Genomic DNA, 27,997 nt, shown 5'->3' on the forward strand with positions numbered 1-27,997 from the left:
CAGAACTTAATTGTAAGTAAACACCAAGCTCAAAGGAAGCTAAGGTTTATTTGCCTACAGTTCTTTCTCTCCTTGCTCTCTGCAAGATTCACCAAGATGGAGAATATTTGCCCACCTCACTGATGTTGGGCTCTGGCCCATGGAATGTGAGCAGAAGTGATAGCATGTCAGTTTTGAGCTAAGACCTTGATGTGATCCAAGGATTTTGTTTCTGCTTGCCAATGGCACTCCTGCCATCCTTCATGAGTAGACTCTCAGTTGGGTAGCTATTGGTGGAGACAATCAGAGGTAAATGAGACAACTCTATAGCCCGAGGCAGTGCTGCTTCTGCTGACATGGGACTACTGGGTGTCTTTTTTTTTTTTTTTTAATAAGCCACTAAAGATTTGGAGGCTGCTTGCTGTGAGCTCAGACTTTGATTACAGGGTTATGTTTATTATACATGGGAAGAATGAACATTTGTGAATGAAAGCACTTAACAGCCATGAGAGAAGCTGCTCCCAAGACAAACAGAAACAACTCTACTTGGAGAAGGTCCTTTTGGAGTTCATAGCATAGGTAGCCAGATTGGTTTCATAACTGTAAGCATGCTTTCCATGTGTAATAGGGAAAGAATCCAGATTGGTCAGTCAAATGATCAGTGACAAAGCAGGAGTATATTTGCCTGGAGGAATCTTGGGGATTGAGGCCAGGTAAATAATAGAAAACTAGGTCAAAATAAAAAAAAATTAACAAACCAGGTTGGGGAAGCTTTCACATTGAGTAAAACTATAGTGCTAACATCAGAAGCCTGAAATAAGTGCATTTAAGAACATTACTTAATCCATGTCTGTCACTAAGAGGCTACACTAGCAATTGAAATCTCTCTCTAAAGAATAATTCCTCTAAAGAGCTTCACTGCCTCCAACTTCTGCAAAGTGAACGCAGCTTTTTCCGAGAAGTAACTCTCTGAACTACTTGCTGATTGTTCTGCCAACAAGGATTTGTATGCAGAAATGACACTGATTTTCCCCCTTCCCTGGTCAACTGCCAGAGATAGGAAAGGGAAAAGAATCTTGAGAGGATAGCAATTTGGGTTTGAATGTCCTCTTTACAGTACATAAATTAGCCTCTGACCACGTATTGGCTGCTAATATGAAACTGGCTGAAGTAAAGAAGATGATTAACACATTTCTTCAAACAGGGGAATATCCTCATTTTGACCCACTTTTCTCCTGATATTTGTCTTCTTTCTTTTAACTATGAAAAGTTATAAGCACTTAGGTGTCAAGAGACTGGAACTATAAATGCCTTCAGCTTATATTCAATAATGCCAATACTTTACAAAATGTGAATTCCCTTTTTTTCTTCCACAAACACACAGATATAAATATTGTTTGAGAATATATAGTAGATACAGCACAATGATTGCTCACCCTTCAGTATGAACCACCTAATAAAGATAATCTTTTGCAGAATTATATACTACTATCACATCAAAGCAACTTAGCAATTATTCTATCAGTAACCACAACCAATATACAAGTCACTAAAAACTACATTTATCTGTGTGTGTGCATGACACTTGTGCCATAGTGCATGTGAGGATGACAACCCGAGGAAGTCAGGTTTTTCCCACTGTGTAGGTTTCAGAAATTCAGCTTAGGTTCTCCGGCATGGTGGCAAGCTCCCCTACCTTCTGAGCCACCTTACCAGTCTTTCTAAGTCATTTTAAAAATTTCACAATGATCTTCTAAAGATTTTAATGGAATGTTCATCTATAATGCAGCCAAGTCCCGAGGATTCTATTTGGAGGCTAAACTGGAAGTCTCCCCCACAATTCCTTCTATATGTTTTTGACATATAGCATGGACTTGAAGAATCTGGGGGCTTAAAGAAGACAGCATATTCTTGACTTATCTGTTGCTTTCCAGTGTTATGCTTAAAGAGTATCATCCTTCAAATGAAGTCTAAAGGGTTGATTAGATTTGGGTTTAACAGTTTTTCCAAGAACATTTCATAGGCACCATGCCAGGAAGCCAATAATTTGGAATCTTTCCCAAGGGATGTGTAATAATGGTTTGGTTGGGAAAGTAACCGCTATTTTTCCATGGGAAAGTGCCTTTGCCTAGAATCAGAGACTTGAACAGATAGTTTATATGCTAATACATTGTGAGTTGTACAGTCTTATGAAAGCAAGTGAAGGGGAAAAAGTTGAGGCAGGAAATAAAAAGGAAGTAAACTACAATGGAGTTCCCTGCCAGGCTCTCCTGGGCTTCACAGACTCACCATGGAGTCTTTCCATGAAACAAAGGTTACATGTTAATGCACGGAGACTTCTAAACTATCTTACCACTCCAGGCAAACCGCTGGGAAAGTAAGGACAACTATGCTTCCTGTACTACTGATCTTCTACTGCAGATCCCATCCTGGCAGGTGTAATGGCAATCGTACCAAAGGCCTATCATTCAAGAGATAAGATGAAGGCTGGTAATGACCGTCATGTTTATCCAGGAACCAGGACCTTTCTTTTCTTCCAGCCCTCCCTCCTGGACCATTTCCCTGCACTTTGTATCATAATTCTCCTCCTGCCACTCTAACTGTTCTAGTTTGCTTTTACTGCTGTGATAAACACCATGACCAAAAGAAACTTGGAAAGGGTTTGTTTCAGTTTACAGTGGTAATCTATCATGAAAGGGAACTCCTGGCAGGAACTGAAACAGAAGGCAAGGACAAACACTACTTACGGACTTGCTCAGTTTGCTTTTCAATACAACCCAGAAACCACTGCTCAGGGATGGTACCACTCCAGTGTACTGGGTCCTCCTACATCAGTCACTAATAAAGGAAATGCCTACAGGCTTGTCTACAGTCACATACAGAACCTTGGAGCAGAGTCTGAGCAAGTTCTAACTATGCAGCTCTGATAAGTTGCAGAAATTATCTGTTTCCTCATCTGTCAATCACAGAGTTGTTTTGTCCTGGATTTATTTTTAGATTTAGTATTTTCTCTAACTGACCATTTCTTTTAGAATTAACATGTTCTTTGCCTGAGCTTTCATTTCTAACTTCTCATTTTCTTTTAGAGTTAACTTTTTCTTTAACTAAGCTTCCATTTCTTCTAACTTCTTGTCAAGGTCTGAAATTTTCTCTCCCATGTCTTCTAGTTTGTTGTTGAGGCTTACCTCTGAGGTTTTTGTTTGGCATTTTGAGTTTTTCATTTTCAGTTCTACTTCAGTTTGGATTTTCTGCAGTGATTCTATTTCTCTCTTAAGTTCTACTTTTCTGTCTGGAGATTTGTATTTTCATCATTTCACTCATTTTTTTATGTTCTTACAGCCTTCATTAAAACATTTAAGTAGATTCTCTTTATGGTCCTTAACATACTTATAGTAACTATTTTTGAAGTCCTGTGCTTCAGCTAAACTGTTTTTCCTCAGAGCCTACTGCAATAGAGCTGCTAGCCTCATGAGAAGGCATACTGTCTTGACCATTCATAGTTGTACTATTATTATTAATTACTATTATGTGCTATAGTCTAGGCATCTGGAGTTGAAGTGTTTCTTGGCTTAGCTATCTGGTCTCATCTTTATTGGGTTGGTGTTCTGTTCTTCTTGCTGCTGCCCACTCTGGATCCTAGTTAAGTGTGATGGCCAGGGGGTTCCCTAGTAGAGGTTTTTCTGTGAGTCAGTCTGGTGTCACAAATGAATGGAGCTAAACTAGAAGGCTTAAAGGCGCGGCAAGAAAGAACTAGGAGGACCCTGGGGTTGCACCAAGAGTCATAGTCTCCAGAGAATGGAGGTAAAGTGGGAGGGGGTGCCTGCTAAGACCAAGACTAGGAAGACTGAAATAGAGGCCGGGAAGGATAATAAAGGCCACTTTCTTTTGAGTTGCAGTCTACTGTGGCCATGGGGTGTCCCTGGTAGAGCAGCTCTGCAGGTGGTCAGGTGTTGCAAAAGAATGGATGGGCTAGAAGAACACTCCCAAGAGTTGTAGGAATCCAGTGAATTAGGAATTACTGTGTGTAAAGCCTATGAGCATTTCCTGAAAGGCTGAGAATTATAGATTACTTACGTCATACAAGTCTAAGTTAGAAGGCCACTCAAAGAACTAGGCATGAGTGTGAAGAAAGTTGTCCCCAGGGAAGAAATGGTAAAATTATAAAAGAAGTATTAAAATGATACTAGGGAGGCAGAAAAGCAATAGTCCCTTACACTCTGGAGCAGGTTAGAAGGTAGTGTTATTCTTTTGGATATGGAACACAGGGACAAAGGAGGTTTTGGTAGGGATTTTTTTTTTTTTTTTTTTTTTTTTTTTTTTTTTTAGTGTGGTGTACTGGAGACAGTAGCTAAAAGACCTTCCAGTGAGTCTGGATTTCAGTAGAGACATCTGGGCTGGAGATACATATGTGAGGTATTCCACATAAATGTGATAATTGAAGTTCTGAACACATAATCTCACTAAAATGAAGTGTACAGAGCAGCCATGTCAATGGACACAAATAGTGGCTGTTTGCTTGGGCCGACCATCAAAGGAATGGCAAGTTACTGCTTAGTGGGCACCATTTTTAGTTTTAGAGGATGAAAGGAGTTCTGGAGATTGGTTACATGAAAGTATGAATGTACTTGGCACTGTTTAATTGTATTTTTTTTTGGTTATGATGTTAAAATTTACGTGTATTTATCAAGATAAAAGTGCTTTTTGCCAGGGGCAGCCCCAGAGATTCTTCTTTCTGGTTCTCTTGAAGGTAGTAGAGTGGTGAAGAGTGTTGGCGAGGGCGAGACTTGCTCTTATGAGACATTTAGGGTTTCTGTTTAATAATAAAACATTTACCTATCTTAAGCCTAAGTCACTTTGCTTCTGTAGCTGACCTGCCTGTCTGAGTTCATCTGAGGCCAGAAGCTGCAGTCACTGATGTTTAGCAACTGATAGCAAAACAGAGGAAGGCTAAGTAGTCTTTGTCCCTCCTCTGCAGAAACTTCTCAGCTCTGACTCCCAGCTTGCTAATGAAAGTCACAGGAAGAAAAAGGGACACCTTGAAAAGTGATTTTAATCTTTATTTCTAAGTTCTCCACAAAGTTCTCTCTCTAAAAGTTCTCTTAACAAGTTCTTTCTTTAAAATTCTCCAAAGAAGTTCTTCTTTGATCTCTTCCTCTAATCTTGCTCTCTCCTGCTCTGTAACAGTAACGCCCTTGCTCCTGATGCTAGGCAATGCGATCTTTCTGAGACTTCTGTACCTTTTGTAGGAAAACAGATCAAGTGGTTATTCCTAGTATTCCCACCCCCCCCCCCTTTTTTTTTTTTTTTACAAAAGTTCACTAGAAGTTCAAACATAAATTCAAGTCAAAAATTGAATGAGAAGTTCACAACAGAGAATGTTTACATGCTTATCTATTAAGAGTAATTATTTGGTTAAACATTATCTGTCACCAGCTCTACAGGTTCATGGAGCGTTAAAGACTATAACTAAGTTATCACTGAAGTTTTGCATAGATAAACCCTGTCTTTCCACCTACAAAAAATTATTAGTTTCCCTTTCATGACCTTGGGTTAATTTGTTTTACAACCTCTTGGGATGTTCTCTAAGTTATAGATGTCTGCTTTCTATCTCAAAAGCAATTAACTTGTGACACTTGAAGACTCACAGAGTTCTCTTTGCAGTTTTGACATCAGAAAGGACTTAATAGCAGTTCTATTATAAAAGAACATAATGATTACTAATATAATTTTAGGACATTTTATAGAATCACCATTAAAAATTAAGAAGTCATCTATTTGTCTATATAGTATCACTATAAGACAGTATGATTTTTGTTCTGCAAAAATCTGTTCAAAAGGGTGGGCTAATACCTTGTGATTAATATATATTTTTAATAAAACAGGAAAAGCATATTAATAGCTGGAATCCTTTCTAAATGTAATCTCCTAGATCTTGCCTAAAAAAGAGATTACGTCTTAACTTTACAGTCCACGGTGGAACCATCTCAGGAAGATCACCTGGTAGTCTTTAGCGCCTCCTAGATGGCTCCTGGCAGCTTTTGAAGTTGTGGGGAACTATTTATGAATGTGAAACCAAGCAAGTAGGATTTTAGAAGGTAGCCACCCTCAATGCCCAATGCAGCACTTTGGAACACAGAATGATCAATAATATTGCTCTCTTACTAAAACTGAATCTCATCCTAGGTGGCCACAGGAAGCTCGGGAGTTATGATGCCCTGAAATTAGCACTCTTTAGCTTGGATTAACATTATGAGATGGATTTGGGTCCTAGAAATACAGCTTCAACAAGCAATGTATTTAACATGAAGCAACATAATGTCCATAGGGGACAGTGTGATTTACCTCATACGAAAATGTGATTATAGCCGGGCATGGTGGTGCACACCTTTAACCCCAGCACTTGGGAGGTAGAGGCAGGTGGATTTCTGAGTTCAAGGCCAGCCTGGTCTACAGAGTGAGTTCCAGGACAGCCAGGACTACACAGAGAAACCCTGTCTCGAAAAACCAAAAAAAAAAAAAAAAAGAAATACTTGGCTTTCTCTATCTTATCAGTCATATTTTAAGAACTCCAAGAATAGAAGCCAGGTTATGGACCACAGGAAGCAGATGGTCAAGTCTCTGTTTGCAAACAGGAAAAGCCCTGCAAGTGCTTCCCCTAAACCTCACTGTACACAGCACCTTGGCTTCTGATGACTGCCTGTGCACTCACAAGTACTACAGATATTTATCAGCTCCAGTTTTAAAAGTGTCTGCACACTCATGTCCCATCAGTTCTGTATGAGAACTTCTGGCCAGATAAATGCTAGGTTTCTGTATCCTAGCTTCGTAAAGGGAAACCTAATCTCTGGAGCCCACAAAGAAAGATGACAGCACCTGAGCCTGCCAGTAAAATATTAATTAAATTGAACAAAGATAAGGATAAGGGTTTTCAGGTACACAGGATGTCTACTCTTAAGAAGTCCATAATTTAACTAGGAAGGAACATCCAAAGTAGAATAAATTAAAATCACAATTCAAGGATTAAATAAGTCAGAGTAAGACACAAAAGAGTAAATACACCTTTCTTGGTGACACGAGGCAAGAGGGCTTCCACTTTCTAAGTGCACTTACATAGCCCAGCCTCAGTCCTATCCAAGGGGTGAAATTCCCACCATGTGGCTTAATATGCTGATTCCACTCAGATTTGTCATAGCATCTGTGAAGCTTTACACCTTAGCTTTTGTGGTGTCTAGGTTTGTTCCATCCTCTGTTGTTCTACATCTGAAGTGGGAACACTAGCTAAATTAACAAAAAAGAATTTTTTAAAGCTACAAAGAACATGAAAAAAGAATAGGGGGAATTTAGTCTTCTAGAAGATTCTATCCTTACCACCTGGAATTGCTGAAGTGAATGATTTTAGAAAATGGTGCAATGACTAATGAGTTACACATTCAGAGGAGATAAGTAAAAGATATTCTAAAAACAGTCAGATTACTACACAGAGGCCAGGCATGACGGTGCACACCTGTGATCCCAGGAGAGGATGGATCTCCTTGAGTTTGAGGACAGCCTGGTTTACCCAGTGAGCTTCAGGACAGCAAAACTATACAGAGAAGAACAAAACATAGACATATTTGTGAATAAATTATAAGAATGGTTACAGATATTATGAGCCCTAAGTACACAGACTGGGAAGTTCTAAGCACTTATGCATTAAATCAGTGGTCACACTAACTGAGCAAGGTGAGGGACTTTCATTATTCCAAGCGTAGTTATGAGAAAATTGAGGTACAGAAAGTTTTAGCAACTTTTCCAAGTATAACAGCTGGTTGCTGGCAGAACTGAATAAAATAAAAACTAGAATCCTTAGATGTAAAGGGTATTGTTTCTAGGAAAATCAACAGTGTAATTTGGTCTTCTAAGTCCAGTGCTTCTGAGTGTAGTTTTTGTTTTTTGTTTTTTTTCGAGACAGGGTTTCTCTGTATAGCTCTGGCTGTCTTGGAACTCATTCTGTAGAACAGGCTGGCCTCGAACTCAGAAATCCACCTGCCTCTGCCTCCCAAGTGCTGGGATTAAAGGTGTGCGCCACCACTGCTTGGCCCTGAGTGTGGTTTTTGATAGATTTTTTAAATTTTATGTGAGTGAATGTTTTGTCTGAATGCATAGAAGTGCATTGCATGCTTGCCTGGTGGACCAAAGGCAGAAGAGGGTATGAGATCCTACTGGAGTCACAGATGATTTTAAATAGCCATGATGGTGCAGAGAGCTGAATCCTGTAAGAATAGCAAGTATTCTTAGCTGCGGATCCCTTTCTCCAGTCTTAAGATTAGGTTCTTTTAAGTCAGCTGGTATTAGTTAGAGGCATGACCATGTGACCAAGTGTTACAGATCTGGCCAATTACCCCATCAGCTCTAACATATCGCAACCTCCGTTAAACCTCTGCTGCTCTAGTAGATCGTATCTGGGGTTCTGACCGGTGGATAATCATATACTAGTTATTAAGAGCTCAGCACAAGTTCATGTTCGGTAAACAGTAACCGAGTGCTCTTCATCCTTTTAGAAAGGTCCTACCTCATCCAGCGAGGCAGTGGAAAATAGTGATGAATGAAATAAAACTTTTTCCGGCACTGCTACTCAGGCAGCTCAGCTCAGTAACAGGTTTGTTAGAACAGGCTTTGGCTTGCTAGCATAAAGAGTGCCTAAAAGGGTCCGTGACCCTAGAAGCTACTTCCACCAGGCAGTTGCTAGGCGACCTCCTGGCATCAGGACAGAGGCAGGGCAGCCACGCAGGTCCCGCCTCCACTTTCCGCCCTAGTTCCTGCCACCTCTGGCAGCCAGAGCGTCAACGCGAGCGACCGGCTGGAGGACCGGCGGCGCAAGCGCGCTGCTTCTCGCGCCGCACTGAGTGACGCACGCTCCCGCTCTAGGCCTCAGCCTACGCCCCGCCCCCTGGTGGACTGCTCCCGCCCCGAGCCCCCCGCTACATCTTCCCAGGGGCCTTCTGCAACGCCCGCCCTCCACCTCGTGAACACTGCACAACTGGCCCAAGCGTGCAGACACACCTCCCGCGTTGATGATGGAGGGGGGGGGGGAAAGTGGGGAGCCAGCGGTTGCCCAGGACCTACTTCCGGAGGACAGGCGGAAGTGGCTGCGGTGTCTGGTGGGAGGGGAGAAGGAGCGCGAGGGGGAGGGCCGGGCCGCAGGGGGTCGAGGGGGTGGGGCCTGCGGGCGGCAGGGACCTGGCCCCGGCCTGGATCTGGAGCCGGGAGGGCGGAGGCTCCCAGCCCGGACCGATGGGCGGGGCCCAGGTAAGCAGCCCGTGCAGGGAGGGACTGAGTCCTAGGCGCAGCGGAAGGGAGGGTTCTGAGTATAGGGAGGGTCTCAGTGTCACTGTGCCGTGAGAACGCCGAGCGCTGAGCGCGGGGTTTGGAAGGGAAGGGTGGGAGGAGTTAAGTTCTTGGGGGGTGGGGGGTGTCATGTGTCGGCCACGCCCCTACAGGAAGAGGGGTTCATGTGTGTGTGTGTGTGTGTGTGTGTGTGTGTGTGTGTGTGTGTGTACTGCCAGGGGATGGGGCAATAGGAAGGGCTCCCAAACTGAGAAATTGGGGCTGTTGCAAACCGGACACAGGCCTCAAATATTCCAGGAGAGTGCTCTCGGGAGTGGCCCTGTGAAGGAGTTTGAAAGAAATTGGGAATTGCATCCTTGGCATAGTTTTGGAAACAGTGGGGGAGGTGAGGTTGCAGGGAATGCCTGTGAAAGGCGCCAGAGGCTAGTGCTGGGTAGGACTGACAGGAGGTAGGAGATTAAAACACTGAACTCCGAGAGAACCTTGAGAGAGAGGATTAGTAAGTGGTGTTTTAGAGAACAGTAGACCCTATTCCTGTATTTTTTTAGAAGACAGTCTTCCCATACCGACAGTACTTTTGGTAACATTTCTGCTCTGAGAATAGGCATGACACAAACACACATAAACACATATGCTCAAAATGATGGGGATACAGTATGTGCATGAAGGATGTACTTTTTATACAAATTGTGTGGCGTACTCAAGAGAGTTTGTTGACTGAACACGGTAAAGGAGTGTGGTGAATATGGAAGTCTTAGAAATCCACTGGGGCATGTATTAGATTAGAGTGTCATACTGTTTAAATGTTCCACAGGTTCCCACAGAGATCAGCCTCCCGGGCCATGTTGGTGTTAAAGCCTGTTTCTTCTCCTGAGCCCCGGCAGAACACAAGTGGACCAGTGGATGACTTCTCTTGTCTGAGCAAGAGATGGCCTAATCCCTGCAATCTCTCTACCACTGGCCTCTGAGCTGTAAAAGCCAGCTGGATGAAGGGATGTAACACGCGCCTGGGAGGGACACTGAAGTCAGGAGTGGGGGGGGAGGGGCCCGGACACACCCCTTCCCCCCCCAGACTCCTCCCCATCAGGGTGCACGTGGCCATGGACTTTGGACCTGGATAAGTGGAGAGAAGCTGTACTTTGGGGGATCTGATTCTCAGTTTTGGAAATGAAGTATTAGGTTGGGGGAGGGGGCGGGGTTGATGATCTTCAGGGAAGCGACAGAGAGAAGAAAAGAAAGGTAAGGTTTCGGTTACTTTATTACTTAGTACCTTGTTGTTGTACAGGGAGCGTGAATGGGAAAGGTCTGGGAATGCAGCCATGTCGGAAGTCACAGCACCCGTGTCCTGATAAGAACCCTTATCCTGATGGTCACCTCTGCTTCACTCTTTCAAGGGGGCGGAGTTGTTTCTTTCCCGTTCCTCACTGACAGTACAGTGAATAGCTGGTAAAGGACTGTGAGTTTAGGTAGGTGAGGTTAGGTCAAGGAGAGCCCTCAAGGAAATCAGGCTTCAGGCGGGCTGTTGGATTAGTTACCTTTAAAAGCCTTTCTTCCAGTGAGATAATAGGATTTCAAATCAGCCTGGGCTAAGGCTGAAGTGGATTACTCTGGCCGATGCAGGCTGCTCTGTTTTGGAAATCTGTTGACAGAGTAAGACTTCAAGGGAGGTGGGGAAGGGAGCTGGAGGGTAAGAAATGGTTAGATAGCTTACTGAACCATCTCTCTGCCTCCTTCCTTCCGCAGTAAGGAAGCTTAGGTCATGAAATGTCCTGGAAAGAACACAAACAGAGCTTGAGTTTGGGGAACAGTAAATCTGTGGTCGAGCTCAGACTTTCCTGGTCAATGTGCAACTCGAGATATGATAATCACCTCTGTCCCCTTCTCCTCACACTAGAAGATATTTCAGTCAGGTTGCTACTAGGAACAAACGGAATAATTTTTACATTTTGAAAGTACCCTAGGCCTTGTACATATAAAACGGCAACATTAACTATACTGGATTTCTTGTTTATTGTAACACATGGAAAAGCTCTGAATGGAAGTTGGTTCTTTTATTGAATGAACATGCTGGCTAGAGCCACAGCAGACATATTGATTGAAGGCCTGCAGGGCAATGGTTTCATCATGTTATATAAAGGTGGACAGTTTTAGGAAAACTTAAATTGAGGGATCCTGCAGCTTTGGGGATGGAAGTTTTAAGAAGAGCTAGAGAGAAGACAGAACTGTATTTCTCGGAATGGGTGCTGGGCCTTTTCTCTTGAGTCATATCCCATCTGTTCTCAGGTGACAACTGCCTCCAAACTGGCATCTCTTGGGCTTTTAGTTCTCTTTCGGTTGTTTATCACCCAAGCAAGTTTGTTCTTAGTTGTCTTGGTACCTGCCTGCACTTTGCTTGGACTTTTTTTTTTTTTTGGAAGCTCAGTTTACTTATACCAAGGTGCCTGCTTTTCTTAGTGATGATGTCAACAGCAAAAAGCAAGAGATTCGGTGGATGAATTTGAGGCAGCATATGCTGGCCAGGGCTAGCGAGACTCATTGAGCCTGTAAGTCAATTACAGAGGGACATCGCAGTCACTGAAGACAACGACTGTTCTTCTTGTCATAGGAGTCCCTGTCTTTCCTCAGTGGCCTGAAGCCTGAGAAGTCTGCCCTGAATAGGTCTTCTGGCTCTGAGCTGTTTATCTTGTCTGAAGCTTGTCTGGACTCCTGAAGAGACCAGACTTTTGTGTGTGAATCATGGTTGGATGCGTCACCTTCCCTCCAGCCACTCAATAAATGCATGGTTGCCGGTCTTTGCTCATGTATGGGGATCATGATTTCTTATGGCAGTGCCTCCTGAGTGACCTATAGGGCATGATATGTTCTAGAAGACTTCCTAGTCCTACGGAGGAGTCCCTCCTGGCCCGTGAGTACCTAAAGCACCCAGAGTACTGAGGAGGTGTGTTGCATTGATTGATGGCTTTCAAAGTGTCAGGTCTGTTGTCTGCTTTCCCTCAGTGTGGGGATTGCTTTTCTAGTTTGAGGAGGAGCTATGGAGGCCCTGAGCAGTAAGAGCTCACTGAAGGGGTGTGGCATATGCTGATTGTACTTGTGCAGTTGCCTTTAGCATCAGCCTGCCAGGGAGAGAAACTGAGTGCCCTGACAGCCTCTCTGGTAAGTCCTCTCCTCTGTAACATGAGCTAGATAGAGGCTTTCAGCTGCCAGAACCCAGCTCTCCCATCTCCTGTGACTCTTTGGTCAGACATTTCTTTCCAGCCTTCTCATGGGATCAGCAGATTGCTAGGGTACCACACTCAAGTGTGTCAGGCTGTTTAGCCAGGACTGGTGGTAAATTTAATCACACGTTGTGTGGGGATTTTTAAGTGGATTTATTTAGACCTTACTTTATTCTAAAGGAAGCGCAGGTAGCTAATGAAGGATTTCAGAGGCATTGCTCAGTGTCTACATTGTTAGTAAGCTTGATTTTCTTTCTCTATCACTTTGTGGTTTGGGACAGACATGTTAGGAAGAATGAGAAAGGAAACTTAAACACCAGTTTAACACTTTGGTTTTGTTTCCTCTAACGGCTTTAAGCCAAGGTTTCTTCAGAAATTCAGAGCATGAGTCCTTTCCAAACTGCAAACACTTTCAGGTAGCCAGGCTGGAGTTTGTGAGCAGCAATTTCCTGGAAGTTTTTACTTTTTTTTTTCTTAAGTTCCTTTTTGGTGGTAGCAGAGTAAGCAGGCAAGCATATTACCTCTTAATTCTCTGTTATCCTGTGACTAGATCTACCTGTTTTTTCCATTTGCACATAATCTGATCCCAGGCTCATCCCCAGAGTCTAGACAGGCAGCTCCCATTTCTTACTTTCTTCCCTAGTGTAAGCTCTGTAGAGCCCAAGGCCTCAGTACTGATACGTGCTTGTTGCTTAGACCAAATACTATTACCCTTGTTTAAAATTTACCCAATCCAAATTCTATGTTGTAGCCTATTTTTTTTCGGAGGCAGGGTAGCCTTTTTGCTGGGGATCATTCTGTGAGCCTTGGAATTTAAACAAAGGGCTGAAGAGATGGATGTGGTGGGGAGTTTCTGTGTTCTGACCTGCTTCCTGTCTAAGTGCCTTGGCAGGAAAGTCACTCTGACATGGCCTGGGCTGCCTCGTCTTCACCATCTTCAGGACCTACTATGTATGGATTTTATCCAGGATGGTGATTTGTGCTCCTTATATTTTGGATATCTTCAGACCAGTTTCCCAACTTTTTACACATCCAGGGAACTTGGTCATTTTTTTCTCACACTTTGGCACTGAGTGTGAAGGCTATAAGTCCCTAATTCCTTTTTATGGGAAGTAGAAAGAGGCCTAAAGTATATAAACATTGGCATTCTCTTGGCACATGCATGGGCTTGACTTTCCTGTCACAGTCTGTGCAGTCAGCTAAACTGGAAATAGTGGGCATACACACACCACACCCACACACAGTCCTCCTCCCTCCCTCATGCGTCAGCCCTTTCCTCTACGTGAGGGCAGAATTCCAGCTGCTACTGTGAAGCTTCTCCGCTGCCCCACTGTGTCCTGTCACATGGGCACAAAGCCATCTCAGCAGTCCTTCTCAAGGGCTCACCAGGGTACCAGGTTTGGAAGCTGAAATGCCTAAATCTAAAATCTGGCTATGACTTCTGACTTAACAGCTTCCATACACCCAAAGCCTCAGACTTCTCTCTGCTGAGCTCTGCAGAGATGCGGGAGAGTGTACAGAGAGGCCAAGAAAACAGGCTTGGACGGAAGGGCAGCTTCCTAGTGTCTCCTGACAACTTTGTTTTACTTCCTCACCTGCCCACAAGGGCCCTTAAGGTACTCCCACTTTCTGCATAATTCCTGGTGTCTGGTACGAACAAGTTAGTGAGTAACACTCAGTAAGCACAGACCTAAAAGTCCCGGTTACCTTGGGGACTCTGGAACAGTAGTGATGAAGTCTGTAGGTAGGAGGGTCTGTCTGAGGTTGAGTATATCTAGTAATCAACTGGCAGTGCCTCTGCTCCCCTCATGGGTGAAAGATCCAAGGGTGGTTGGAGCCAAGGCTTATGCAGAGGGCCAGGCACAGCAGGATGTGGGAGCCAGTGGGGGCTGTGGTACCATGGTGAGTGGACAGTAGGGATTCCCAGACATCTCTGATTCCAAAATGGTCCTGTCAGTGAGATGTGGCTTACTGTGAGTTGCTAATAATGCACGGCTCAGATCTCAGAAATAGTTTGTGCTCCGGGGCCACTGCTGACATCTAAATCAGACCCTGAAACTCCTGGTTGTCATCTTTCCTCCCCCACTCAGGCTGCTTGAGGCTCTGATTGAGGTACTTACCAAGTACTCTGTTCAGTTGGGTCCTGATGAGTCTCCCTGCCCCTCCCATGTTTCTTTTGCTTTAAAAAAATACCAAGGAATACAGATCCAGGGGTTTCCTTCCCCCTCCCATTCATTTTTAGGGTTACTCCAAAAGCCTGTGATTGATTCTTTCCTTCCTCAGGACTTAGGTTCAGTGTACAGGCCTGACTTTGGTTTCCCCGCCCATAAAGGGGCACACACACACACACACACACACACACACACACACACACAAGACAGAACTGAAACGGCGGCAGGCTGGCTCTTACCCACCTTGGGCAGCAGGTGTTTCCTCCCTATCTTCCCTTTTGAAACCGAATACTTGTTGCTTGCACACCCTCACCCCTCTCTTGCTGTTTTTTTTTTTCAACTAATAGTCTGCAACTTCCCTCGCATAGAGGAATGGTTCCCAGGTTCTTAGAATTGAGGTTGGTGAACGCTCTTCTTGCTGAGGAAACGCTTCTAACACCACCAAGTGCTGCACCCCTCAAAGTCGGTGAATCTCTAGATTCACTGGGCTGGACAAGGGACACTCTTGGGAAAAGTCTTTACTGGACAAGGCTCAGGGTGTGAGTGGGGTTGGCATCTACACAGGAGCTGCAACTGAGAGGGAAAGGGCCTCAAACAAACATCTCTGCTACCACTGCCTTTCGAAGTTGGGGGACTTGGGAAGACCCGTTGTTTAGATCTTGACCGGTGATCAGGAAGTCAGCAGTAGAGGAAGGCCCTGGAAGGAGGGGCCAGCGCGGACTCGCCCGTGGCAGGGCGGGGACCAACAGAGGGGCCTAGGGGCTGGGGAGCGCCGCCCCGCCCTCCCGGGGAAGGACCACATTGCCGGCTAGCAGGAAGGCCAACCAGACCGGACGAGGCCGCTCCAGCGCTGGGTGTTGCCGGTCCGGGGCGAGCCTGGTTCCAGGCGGGGTGAGTTGAGAGGATCCGGTGAGCTGGGCCGGGGGACGCCAGCGTCCTCAGTCCTGGGGCTTGTCCCAGGAGGACAAGGACCCCGGAGGAGAGAGGCCGCGCAGCCAGGGGAGTCGGGTCTGAGTCCCGAGTGTGCTCCAAAGCCAGGGCGGTGAGAGTGGCGGGCCCGCCCGGGGCCGCGCAGCGCGCAGTCTCCCCCACGCGGGGAAGTGGGAACTTAACGCACAGCTACAGGATTCCTGGCCTTCAGCTGCTAGAGGGAGGGTGGCTTCTCCAGGAGGAGCTGTTGTGAAACTCGGCAGGAGGGCACCTTGGGTGCGGGGCAGGGCAGGGCAGGGCAGGGGAGAGATGGGGTCGCCCTGAAGAAGTGGGAGACTGGAGTGGAAAGTGGACTTTATGCAAGCCTCACCCCAGCGTCCAGGCTTCATAAGTTACTAGGGCTGGCTTTTGCTCAGCCACAAGGAAAATTTGACTCAATGTTGAAATATGTGATTTGGCAAGAAAACTTTTTTTCCTAGCCTCCTTTCTAGTATGTTTGGAACAGGGGGCTCCCAAGAGGTGCAGAGCCCCCCCATTGTTCAAAATGTGGTTCAGAGGGACTGTGGCCCACCCATTCGAGTCTCCATGGAAGAGTGGCCTTCTGGTGAAGCTTCTTTTTCTTTAACCTTGGCTACTGTAAGGCTCTCGTGCTTGAGAATATTGCTGGCCAGCTTGATTGCCTGTCATTAGTACTATTTAGACTAGAGCGTCCTTGATTCTGGGGTCTTCCCGTTTCCAGTCACTAGTCCTTGACTTTTTAGCATGGAGATCACCAGTAATGGCAACATTACATCCCACTTCTGTTTCTCAGAAGGCTGTATTACAGTGTGTTCAAACTCCATGTCATTGCAACAGGTTAAACTCACTTTCTGCTTCGGACGTCAAGGTATTGCCATTCTAATCCAGACATCAAGGGCGGTGGAGAAGACAAAAGTCGGTTGTCTGTTTACAGAAGAGGAACTGAGGCAGTGGTTCTTCAGGTAACGGCTTCAGGGCTGTCTGTCTGGTGCCAGGCTATAGCAGCATTGTGTTTCCCTTTGACCTGTTCCCAGGTGAATAGCCTGTATCCCTCCTAGGTCTTACCCTCTATACTCTTGAATTATTTAGCATATCTACTCGGACTTCTTTTCAGTTCTTCTTCCCCTCTGAAATTATGGAGCCTGGTACATCATACAGAGTCTAACAAGAAAGTAATTCACTTAGAGAGCCGTTATCTGTGATGGACACTATGTGCTCTGTACTTGTTTAAGCTGTGCTTGCTATCATACTGGCAAAGCAGAAACAGGAGGGACAGTTCATCAACGGTTCTTCCATTTCGAGACTTAGTTGTAAGGCTAGAGTAATGGTTGCTCTACTGCTCCTGGCTGGAAGTTGACTATTTGCTGTTTGCTTGTTGCCTAAGAAACAGCCTCTGACAGAGAGGGGCAAGCATGGAATCCAGAGTGTTAGAAGCTAGATGTGCTAGTGCACGCTTGTAATATCAGAACTCTGCAGGCTGAGGCAGGAGGAGCATCAGGTGTAGTAGGCAAGCTTGCACTATGTGCACCGTCTTAGAAAGGAGCCTGCTCTTATGCGCTCCTTCAGATTAGAATGTGAGAAGGCCCCAGAGGGACTGGCAAGACTTGCCAGAGCCACCTGGCAGCTGGCAGAACCTTCAGTATGCCGAGACTCAGGTCTCACCCCACCATGGTGCAAATGTTGTTGTGCGTGGTGGTGTGGGTTCACCTGCTAGTTTCCTCAAAGGAGTCCTAAAAACACTGGAACCATGAAAGCAAGTTTTAAACTGAGTGTGCATATTACAGGCAAATCTCATAACTGATATATTAAAAACTCAGTTCAGGGTTGATGGATATTTTATTTTGTTATTTGTTTGCTTGCTCTTGTTGTATGTTATGTTTTGTTTTGGTGTATGTATGTATGTATGTATGTATGTATATATGTATGTATTTGAGACAGGGTTTTTCTATGTAACCTTGGCTGTCCTGGAGTTTGCTCTGTAGACCAGGCTGGCCTTAAACTCAACAGAGATCTGCCTGCCTCTGTCTCTGGAGTATGTGATCAAACGCATGTACCACCATGCCCCGCCTAGGGTATTCTATTTTTAAAAGGAAAATATGGCAAAAGAGTTTTCAAGAGGCTTTGTTCATAAGTGCTGTTGCAGTTTAACTTTGTCCTCTTCTCACACACTGGTAGGGTTTTCCATTTTCATTTCTCTTTTTAAAAAATATTTGTGCATATACATGTTTTGCCTGCATGTATGTTTGTGCAGCACTTGCATGCCTGTTTTTTTCAAAGGCCTAAAGAGGCCCTTTGAATTGGAGTTACTGAGAGTTCAGAGCTGCCATCTAGGTCTGGGAGTGGAACCTGGGTCCTATAGAAGAGCAGCCAGTGCTTTTAACAGCTGAGCCGGCTCTCCACCTCATTGCTCTCTCATAGGAATGGTAGGAACTAGCAGTCTCCTTAGGAACTGAAGAAAGCAAAAGTGAGCCAAGGCTGCCTAAAGAAAAAGCTTCAACTGGCCATGCCGTTGACGTCTTGGAGCACTTCCTTCTCTTTGGAACCCAGCCACTGAGTTCACTGGAAGCCTGGGCCACATGAAGGAGCACATGATGGTGACTCCGGCCAGTGTCCCAGTCAACATCAACATTAGATTACACATGTGTTATGGACCATGCATCTATAGGAGGCTAGCCTTAGCTTTTGAGTCTTCCAACCCGAGGTCCCAACGTAAAACAGACAGGTCCTTCCCTCTGTGCCCCACTTTCTAAATTCTTCAGCTATTGCTATTGGATGAGGAAATAGGTGATTGTTACAGTCTTAAGCCAAAGAATTTTGAAGCAATTTGTTATTTGCCCCCAAATAAAAATACTGGTAAGAAATGTAAGTACAGTTGTCTTTAAGACTGAGGCTGGGGACCTGAAGGGAGCAGGTCCAGAGAGCTCTCACCCTGCTTCTCGGGAATTCTGGTCCATTTTCTCGTGATTGCAAGGACTGAATGACTGCTGTAATGAGTTATCCCAAACTTCCAAACTTTGTGGGCTGTGGGCTTTCATGTCGCAGTCCAATGGGGCTGGTTCCCTTTCATACTCTGTGGTTGATTCTGGCGGGCGGTCAGCTGGACCCTCAATGTCCTACCTTGATCTGTAGCCTGGATTCGGCTCAACCTTCCCGAGTGTCTCCTGCCTCATTACAGGTGTGCTCCATCACACTCAGGTGCCTTGTCTTTTAGGGATGACTTGTAGGAGTCACAGGGTCTCAGAATCAGAACGAGGGAATGTGGTGCTCCCTCCTCCCCCAAGGAAAGACGTCCATCATCCTGAATGAGAAGCTTACAGGAGGGGAGGTGTGGCAGCATCTGTGCAAAGTGCAGTTCTTCACTTTGGCTGCTGTTTCTATCGTCATTCTCCCTTCTTTAGTTAATACTACAGATGGTCCTTCATGCACCCTCTCATCACACTGTACACATGGACCAAGCACCGTAGCGGGTGTAGAGGACACAGCCTCTTTTCTTAAGGAGTGAGGTAAGAGCTAAGGAAATACAGTCTTGGATTCTGTTACAACATGGAGAGAGTGCAGTGAAGAGTCGTCATGGGAGGCTCGCTTGTATCTGGGATGTCGTAAGCCTAAAGGATGTCAATGTTCTTAGGTGGGGTATGGGTTACATTTCAGGAACAAAGACACAACAGTGTGCAACAGTAGTTACTGGAGAAATAAGTAGCCTTCTGCGGCTATTGTATTGGATCCACGTCGTTTGTGGTTGGAAATGAGATTGCATCGGGATTAAAGTCTGCTGTTGTGAAGCCCATTTCTGTCAAACTAAGAAGTTTTCATCTTTTTCCTGTGGGCAGTGGCAGCTTCTGAAGGCTTTTAATATTAATGTGTTTAAGATTCTGTTGCTACCAGAAGGTATTTAGAGAGAAGCCACAGGTAGACTAGATTAGCTGGGGAGCTAACATCAGAGGTTCCAGCTTAAAACAATATTCATAATAAACAGTCCAGGTGAGAGGGTGTGAACTGAGGACTGGCAGTGGACGGTAACTTTCAACCCTGGCATAACTCTGAGGCTTCTAGGGCTGCTCACATTTCTAGAGTTAGAAGGGGTTCGTGAGGCCCAACCCCTGACAGGAGCTGTGGACAGCTGCTGGCTTCAGTGGGAGAAAAGCATGAGTTTGGTTTTTTTTTAAGGCGTGGCTCCCGCAGCACAGGAAGACCTCCAGAGCCAGCCAGCCTGGACCCACAGGGCTCACGGAGACTGAAGCACCAACTGAAGAGCATGCAGGAACTGGACCTAGGCTCCTGCACATATGTAGCAGATGTACAATGTGGTCTTCATGTGGGTCCCATAACAATTGAAGTGGGTACTTCTCTGACTCAGAGTCTCTTGCCTGCCTTTGGATCCCTTTCCCTAGCTGCCTTGTCTGTCCTCAGGGGAAGAGGATGCACTTAGTACTGATGCAATTTGGATGTGCCAGGGTGGGTTGGTTCCCCGGGGATGGGGTCGGGGTGCCCCTTCTCTGAGGAGAAGAGGAGGAGGGACGAGAGGAAGCGGGTGGTAGGGTGGAAATGGGAGGAGAGGAGAGAGGGGAGCTGTGATAGTGATCTAAAGTGAATGAATAAATTAATGAAAAAGGAAATGTTGCTCCTGGTAGGTCCACCATGGTCCAGGGAATGGCTCGACACTCATGAGTATATGGGCAGCACAAATTGGAGTGGAAACAGGGAAGTTGTGGGTGGGTTTAGTCTCCCTCTCTGTCTGTCTCTGTATCTCTGCCTCTCTCTCTATCTCTCTGTGTGTGAATGTGATCAAAAGTTATACAGTATATGAAATTCTCAAAAAAATGATCTGGTGTACGTACTCTGTTATAAGATCAGAACACTGCACCGTGATCCACCATGCTTATTTCTGTAGCGAACTGCGAATAGACACCGAGGTGCAATGGAGAAGATTGTTAGCCTCACATTAAATTAGATCGGATGCTGCCGGATGAGGTGCAATGAGATGTTATTATCAAATGGGTTTTGAAAACTTTTTTGGGTGCATTTTGGATTGGAATGGCAGTGGAGAGATTGCATGAATGTGGCATTCATACTGAAGACGCTGTGTAGGCTGCAGGTGCATCTGTGTAGGCTGCAGGTGCATCATCTAAATGTTGAAGTTCGTGGCTTGGCAGTGCGTGGCGCTGGTCCCACCTTGTGTTGTCTTTTGCTGGTTCCACTGGTGTGGATGGTAATGGGGAGGTGTACTCTTATGATCTGAAGGCATCAAGAAAGAATATCTTGGCATTTATTTTGTTATGTAGCTGGTACTGTTCTAAATATGCTATGGAATATCTCATCCAATCCTTAAAGCAACTTGCTGAAGTATTCAGTTATGCTTTCCATCTTAGAGGTGAGAAAACTGAGTCTTACAGATATAGAAAAACACAGGCTGATGGCAAGCCTTGCTTCTTGGGTATCTGGCTTTGATTATTATTATTATTATTAATAATTATTTTAAAATCTGTACCAAAGTGCATATGGTACCAGAGGGGACTGAGCAGTGCTCCCTGGAGGAGCTTCCACCCCATCAGCCAAGGCTCATACCTCTAGACATGGCACCTGCTGTAGATGTAGATGTAGATGTAGATGCTGCATCATTCCCAGCCAGTGTAAGTTCATACACTACTAACATCCAGACGTGGATGAACGCCCTGCCCTGAAGAGTATGTAGGAACATGACACAGGGAATCTTGATGAGTCTGTGTGGAGAGGCAGCTAGGGCTTCAGCAGGGGAACTGTGCATTCTTGTGGCAAAAGAATCAAGTATTGTTGGAGGGTTCATAGAGAAGGGCTGAGGAGGGGGGTAGGAAGAGACTAAGAGCCAAAGAGAGAGAGGTTTTTCTATGAGCTATCCAGCCACTCTAAATGGCTGTAGACTTGCTAAAAATCCTGCTGACAGGCAATCCAGGCTTGCTTTGATCTGCACTCTAGTGAATGCATTGCACCTAGTTCAACATCTAGAGAAAACAAGTCATTTGAAAGTAAAATCACTTGAAGGGTAAGTAGGGATTTCTTGAGGATTTGCCGCCATTCTGAGAACTTGCAGATAGAACTGAAGTGACAAATCAAGGCCACTGTCCTATCCCAGTCATTTAAGGTAATTCCTTTCGCTGTTTGTCTCCCATCCTTTTGTTTTAAAGACTTTCCCCTACTTGGTCACCTATTTAGAAAGCAGGAAGTGGGGGGAAATCCTGAAATCCTGGCCATTGGAATTCTTGCAAAGTTTCAACATTGATCACATTCTGTAGGGGACTGAAGGAGACCTGGCAACTGGTGCATCTCTCATCTCTCAAGAAAGTAGTGTAATGACACAGCTGAGAGGAAGTGGCTCAAGGTTTCTGCTACATGGCATTCTGGATTGTGTGGGTGCTTGGTTTTAGGAGGAAATCTAATGGCCAGGAGCTTGGAAAGACAGGACCCAGATCAGAGGGCTGCAGAGCTGGGATTCAAAGTTTTAGAAAGGATAGAGAATAGGGTAAGTACAGAGCAAGGCTGATTCTTGTGTCCTGGCCCTTCCAAGAGCCTAGCAGGAGCAGGCATATGATTGAGGGGTTCCAGGTAAATCTGCTCATCTCTGCTTCCCTTACTGCATGTCCCCACCTGGGGCAATACTAATGGATGAAGTCACTCGGAAATGGACTCCATGTTGCCTTATTTTATTGCTTATGAAACTTTATTTGGAAAAAAAAAGTTTAAGGAATAAAAATGGCCCTTCAGAGTGACATACAGGTATTATTCATTGTTATTAATGTCTTGCTCCATTCACTCTGTGTAGCTATGATAATTTCTGTTCTGAACTACTTGAGGGCATCTTTCATAGACCTTTGCCCCAAAGATTTCATTGTGTATTTATTCCCTGAGAATTGCCATGTCCTCTCTTAGATACCTCAGTGGCTATCAGCCACTACACATACTTTAACCTACTGTCTGCATCCAGTTTTACTTGATGATTATATTAAAGATAAAGTGTCTTACTTTTTTTAGATTTTTTTCTATGTTATATGTATGAGTGTTTTGCCTACTTGTATGTATGCATTCTTGATGCCTTCAAAGGTCAGAAGGAGACAAATCCCCTGGAACTGGAGCTGTCTGTAGATGGCTATGAGCTGCCTTGTGAGTTCTGGGATCTGAACTCTGGTCTTCTTCAAGAGCAACAAGTGCTTTTAACCACTGAGTCATCTCTCCGGTCCCTTAGTGTCTTTTCTATAAGAAGAGGTTTATTGGAGTGTAATTGACACTTGCATTTAAAAGGTACAGTTTGTTTTGATATATATACACACACACACACACACACACACACACACACATCCATTAAACTATCACTGTAATAAAGACAATAAATATATATAAATAAATGTTTATATATATATATATATATATATATATATGTGTGTGTGTGTGTGTGTGTGTGTGTATATATATATATATATTAAACTATCACTGTAATAAAGACAATAAATATATCCACTCACTCGAAAGTTCAACTGATTTCCTCCAGCCCCAAATTGAGAACTTAGGTTCCTCAGCAGTCACTAAGAGACTTAGTCAGGTTTTAATTATTATTATTTTTTTTTTGCCAGTTTCATGAGTAACATCATCTCAAGATAGTTTTAATTTGCATTTTGCTTATGCTTGAAGTTGAACATTTTTTGATATGGTTAAGGACTGTAGGTATGTATTTCTTACAAGTTACCATTATTGGCTCATTTTCTATATATATATATATATATTAAACTTCTTTTTTATTTGAACTTTCCCCCCGAGTGTGGTATTGTGTATCTGTGGCTGATGCTACAGAAGCACCCAGTTGGCTCTTTGGCTTCCTTGTGCAGTTTCTATCTACACAGCAGTCTTTCAAGTAAGAAGGATACCAGCATTCTTTTGTTACACCAAGATTTTGAGTCATAATTAGAAAGCCTTTCTGTGCAACTGGATTTCCTCCCATCCTTTACATTTGTTTCTTTGTTTTATTTTGTTTTTAATGTTTTAAAATTGTGGTGCACTTGGTAATTATTCTTGAATATTGATACAATTTTACATTTCCCCAAATGCCTGTATATTCCAGCCCTGTTCTAGTCCATTGGTTAGTCTGCTTATTCATAACTGTCTAGTTGCTGGCCTTTAGTGGATACTGCTTTGATAGCTCATTAAGAGGTCCCTCCTTACCACTCATTGTTAGTGTTTGCCTGGTGTTCTGATGTGTGTGCTGCTTCTTGAGAGCTCTATTGACTTTTTTTTGTAGCTCCATACAACAGCTTTGTTGCTTTTGTTTGTTTGTTTATTTGTTTTTGGGTTTTTTTTTTTTTTTCAAGGCAGGATTTCCCTGTCTGCATAGCCCCGGCTGTATTGAAACTCACTCTGTAGACAAGGCTGACCTTGAACTCACAGAGATCTGCCTGCCTCTGCAAAAGCATTTTCATTGAGGTGTTTGATGGTTCCAGTATGGTTTAATGAAGGAGAGAGATGTTGAAGTGTTTTTCAGAAATTGTAATTTTGTTTCATACAAGTTTTTGAATGCTTAAGTTTATTTTTAAATATTTTGTTTTCATGGATTTTTCCATAGAATTTTTTAATGTCCATTACTTCTTCTAGTTATTATTGTGGATATGAGTATATTTGTATGTTAGTTGTTTTTACCATTGATTGCAGTATAACTGTTTCTAGAAACCCTCACATATCAGCAAACAGATAGTTCTACTTCGGCCTTCAGTTGTTTCATTTAGTCTACTTGTATTGGCTAATTAATAACCATTGAGATTGTGGGCGTCATGGCTTTTAAAGTTAATATATTACTACCACACAGATGCATCTATCTTGCTTTGGTTGTACCCACTCTCTCTCTTTCCCCTTCTCATTCCTTCTGGACTGCAGGCTCCTTTCCCTTTCCTAATAATCTATATCTTTTCTACTACCCTCCTTCTTTTGTTTTTCAGGACACAGTCTCTCTGTGTAGCCCTGGCTGTTCTAGAACTTGCTCTGTAGACCAGGCTGGCCTTAGACTCAGAGACCTGCTTACTGCAGCCACCACCTCCTCTTCCTCTTCTTCTTCCTTCTCCCCCCAAGTACTGGAATTAAAGGGGTTCATCACCACACCTGGCCTCCCCTCTACTTTGAAGTTGTTATTTGTTACCACAGTGAGAGAAAATGTACATATTTGGCTTTTGCTTAACACAGTTCTTTTGACAGGATTATGCTCTTTCTGGCTGATACTGCTCCATTGTGTTTCTAAACCACATTTGTGTATCTGTTACTCTGTCACCGACACCAGGGCTGATTACATAACTTGCATATTGTGAGAAGTGCCTCTATAAACATGAGTGGTGTAGGCTGCCTAGCCTTGCTTCTGACATCATTGTATCAAACAAAGTGACCTGGACACAGAGAGACAAGTGTTGGCTTGCATTGTATTCCTCACTAAGTCAGTTAGAACATTTGATTAAAAAAAAAAATCAGTAATTTTAGTGCAGTTTGACATGAGGAATGGGGGTTAAATGGTCTTACCTCTCACTCCTGATCTGACCTAGACTAGATCAAAGGCAGGAGATGAAGTCTGTGTGGTAGGGAACCAGGAGTTGGAGTCTTTCCATTTTGTTTTATTATTTTTCGGCTCTCTTCCACAAGCACCATTCTCTGCCTCCTTGTCCAAGTCACATTGCTTTCCTGAGGACTCATTAGCTCGTTTTGAAGTGGTAGAGGGAACATGTCAGCTTAATCCTGCAGTCAGCCACCCTCTCTCCTCCTTCCTCAGTCTCTCACCTGTGCCCAGCCTCTCCCCACTGCTGTGTGGAATTATACAAACTTGAGGTAACAATTGGTTTTCTCTCTCCCCCTCTTTAGGTACATGGCTTCTTCCTACTCTCAGCCTAGAAGAATAAACCCTTAGTGTGGGGACCTGAGCCAGGCAAGCCAAAGGCAGCCTTGAGCCCTCCCTCCCCTGCCCTCCCCTGCGGGGGCCAGGATGCTGAAGAAGCAGACTGCAGGGCTTGTGCTTTGGGGTGCTATCATCTTTGTGGGCTGGAATGCCCTGCTGCTTCTCTTCTTCTGGACACGCCCAGCACCTGGCAGGCTGCCCTCAGACAGCGCCCTTGGTGATGACCCTGCCAGCCTCACCCGTGAGGTCATCCACCTGGCCGAGGACGCTGAGGCGGAGTTGGAGCGGCAGAGGGGACTGTTGCAGCAAATCAAGGAGCATTATGCTTTGTGGAGGCAGAGGTGGAGAGTTCCCACTGTGGCCCCTCCAGCCTGGCCCCGTGTGCCTGTGACCCCCTCACCAGTGCAGATCCCCATCCTGGTCATTGCCTGTGACCGCAGCACTGTCCGGCGCTGCTTGGATAAGTTGTTGCACTATCGGCCCTCAGCTGAGCGTTTCCCCATTATTGTCAGTCAGGACTGTGGGCATGAAGAGACAGCACAGGTCATTGCTTCCTATGGCACTGCAGTCACACACATCCGGCAGCCGGACCTGAGTAACATTGCCGTGCAGCCAGACCACCGCAAGTTCCAGGGTTACTACAAGATTGCCAGGCACTACCGCTGGGCACTAGGCCAGATCTTCAACAAGTTCAAGTTCCCGGCCGCTGTGGTAGTGGAGGATGATCTGGAAGTGGCACCAGACTTCTTTGAGTACTTCCAGGCCACCTACCCACTGCTGAGAACAGACCCCTCCCTTTGGTGTGTGTCTGCTTGGAATGACAATGGCAAGGAGCAGATGGTAGACTCAAGCAAACCTGAGCTGCTCTATCGAACAGACTTTTTTCCTGGCCTTGGATGGCTGCTGTTGGCTGATCTGTGGGCAGAGCTGGAGCCCAAGTGGCCCAAGGCCTTTTGGGACGACTGGATGCGCCGACCTGAGCAGCGGAAAGGACGGGCTTGTATTCGTCCAGAAATTTCAAGAACTATGACCTTTGGTCGCAAGGGTGTGAGCCACGGGCAGTTCTTTGACCAGCATCTTAAGTTCATCAAGCTGAACCAGCAGTTCGTCCCCTTCACCCAGTTGGACCTGTCGTACCTGCAGCAGGAGGCCTATGACCGGGACTTCCTCGCCCAGGTCTATGGTGCCCCCCAGCTACAGGTGGAGAAAGTAAGGACCAATGATCAGAAGGAGCTGGGGGAGGTGCGGGTACAGTACACTAGCAGAGACAGCTTCAAGGCCTTTGCTAAGGCCCTGGGTGTCATGGATGACCTCAAGTCTGGTGTCCCCAGGGCTGGCTACCGTGGCATTGTCACTTTCCAGTTTCGGGGCCGGCGTGTGCACCTGGCACCCCCACAGACATGGACTGGCTATGATCCTAGCTGGAATTAGCAGCACCTGCCTTTCCCTCCTGGGTCTCCTTGCCGCGTGCTGAGCCGAGGCAGGCCTGCAGGGCCTGGGCTACACCATCCTGCCAGTGTCTCCCTCTCAGTGTCTCCCTCTTGGATCTGTAGATCTTCCCTTTGTGTCCTGGCCAGCCCCCAAATGGCATTCTAGTGCACAAATCATAGGATGAGAGTTATACTCCTGTTGTCAAGGGAGTATTGTGTGGTATGTTCGGGGCATATTGAACAAGAAACCACTGTGTGGTATGGGGAGGGTTGGGCCTGTTGGGGCCAGGTTTGTAATGTCTCCAAGGGCATCTGCAGAGAGCTTGGCAGCTCCAGCTCTCCTCAGCAGGCCTCTCCACCCTGATCTGGCCCCTGTTAGCCCATGAGCCCTCTTTATGTACCCATCCTCCCTTTCTGAACCTTCCCTCAGGGTGGGGCTGGATTATGGAGGAAGGAATGGATCTTTGGTCAGATGAGACTAACAGAGGGACTCACTGTCAGAGTTAGCGTGGATTGCTGCTGCCGGGGCACTACCTCCTGGCTTCTCTCCCTGCTGACGTGGCTCTTGTCCTGGAGCAGAGCAGTGCGTTGTTGGGAGATGGAAAGTCTATGCGTGGGTACCCTGTCTTCTTGCCTGTGGCCCCCCTCCTTTCTGAAAGTTAGTTCTCTCCGCATTCTTTAGGAGGATTCAGGGGCGGCCTAGTGGAAGACAGTGGGCTCCATGCCTCTTTCCCCTGGGGTTTGCTTCAGGGGCTCCTCCCCGAGGGCTTGCTCCTGGTGGCAGCAGCTGAGATCAGGACATCTGTGGCCCTGAGCCGGCTCTGGTCCTCGGCCTTTCCCAGCCTTCCCACATCTTCCCAGGCCAAGATGCAGGGGGCAGGCTGAAGAGAAATTTGTGTGTCCTTGTTTGTTGCCTGATCTTAGTTTCATGGAAGAAAATGGAATCTACAGAATTATTTTCAAAAATAAAGTAAAGGCTGAATTGCTGAAAAATAAGTGTGTGTGTGTGTCCTAGGGAAGGAGGCGAAGGGGTGG

General features: G+C 45.4%; 1 protein-coding gene and 1 long non-coding RNA gene across 12 annotated transcripts; one reads left to right on the plus strand and one right to left on the minus strand.

Annotated features, from left to right (window-relative positions):
* Positions 1–4,386: 4,386 nt before the first annotated feature.
* On the minus strand, positions 4,387–9,172 carry Gm51893. The gene is made up of 3 exons (XR_003949670.1): positions 9,022–9,172; positions 7,484–7,561; positions 4,387–5,216 (listed from the first exon to the last, which is right to left on the minus strand). It is a non-coding gene; the product is annotated as a predicted gene, 51893 (long non-coding RNA).
* Positions 9,119–27,955, plus strand: Mgat1 (mannoside acetylglucosaminyltransferase 1). 11 transcript variants are annotated; one of them, XM_017314314.1, is made up of 5 exons: positions 9,124–9,267; positions 10,121–10,545; positions 16,478–16,602; positions 19,808–19,976; positions 25,499–27,955. In XM_017314314.1, exon 5 carries the CDS (start codon positions 25,620–25,622, stop codon positions 26,961–26,963), a length of 1,344 nt encoding a protein of 447 aa, XP_017169803.1. In that variant the 5' UTR covers positions 9,124–9,267; positions 10,121–10,545; positions 16,478–16,602; positions 19,808–19,976; positions 25,499–25,619; the 3' UTR covers positions 26,964–27,955. The 11 variants fall into 11 exon arrangements, with proteins under 11 accessions (NP_001103618.1, NP_034924.3, XP_017169803.1 ...); XM_030245629.1 differs by lacking the exon at positions 19,808–19,976 and adding an exon at positions 22,715–22,912; NM_001110148.1 differs by lacking the exon at positions 19,808–19,976 and having other exon boundaries at positions 9,119–9,267.
* Positions 27,956–27,997: the final 42 nt, after the last annotated feature.

The sequence above is a fragment of the Mus musculus genome, chromosome 11, assembly GCF_000001635.26.
Source record: "Mus musculus strain C57BL/6J chromosome 11, GRCm38.p6 C57BL/6J".
In the NCBI taxonomy this organism is placed as follows: domain Eukaryota; kingdom Metazoa; phylum Chordata; class Mammalia; order Rodentia; family Muridae; genus Mus; species Mus musculus.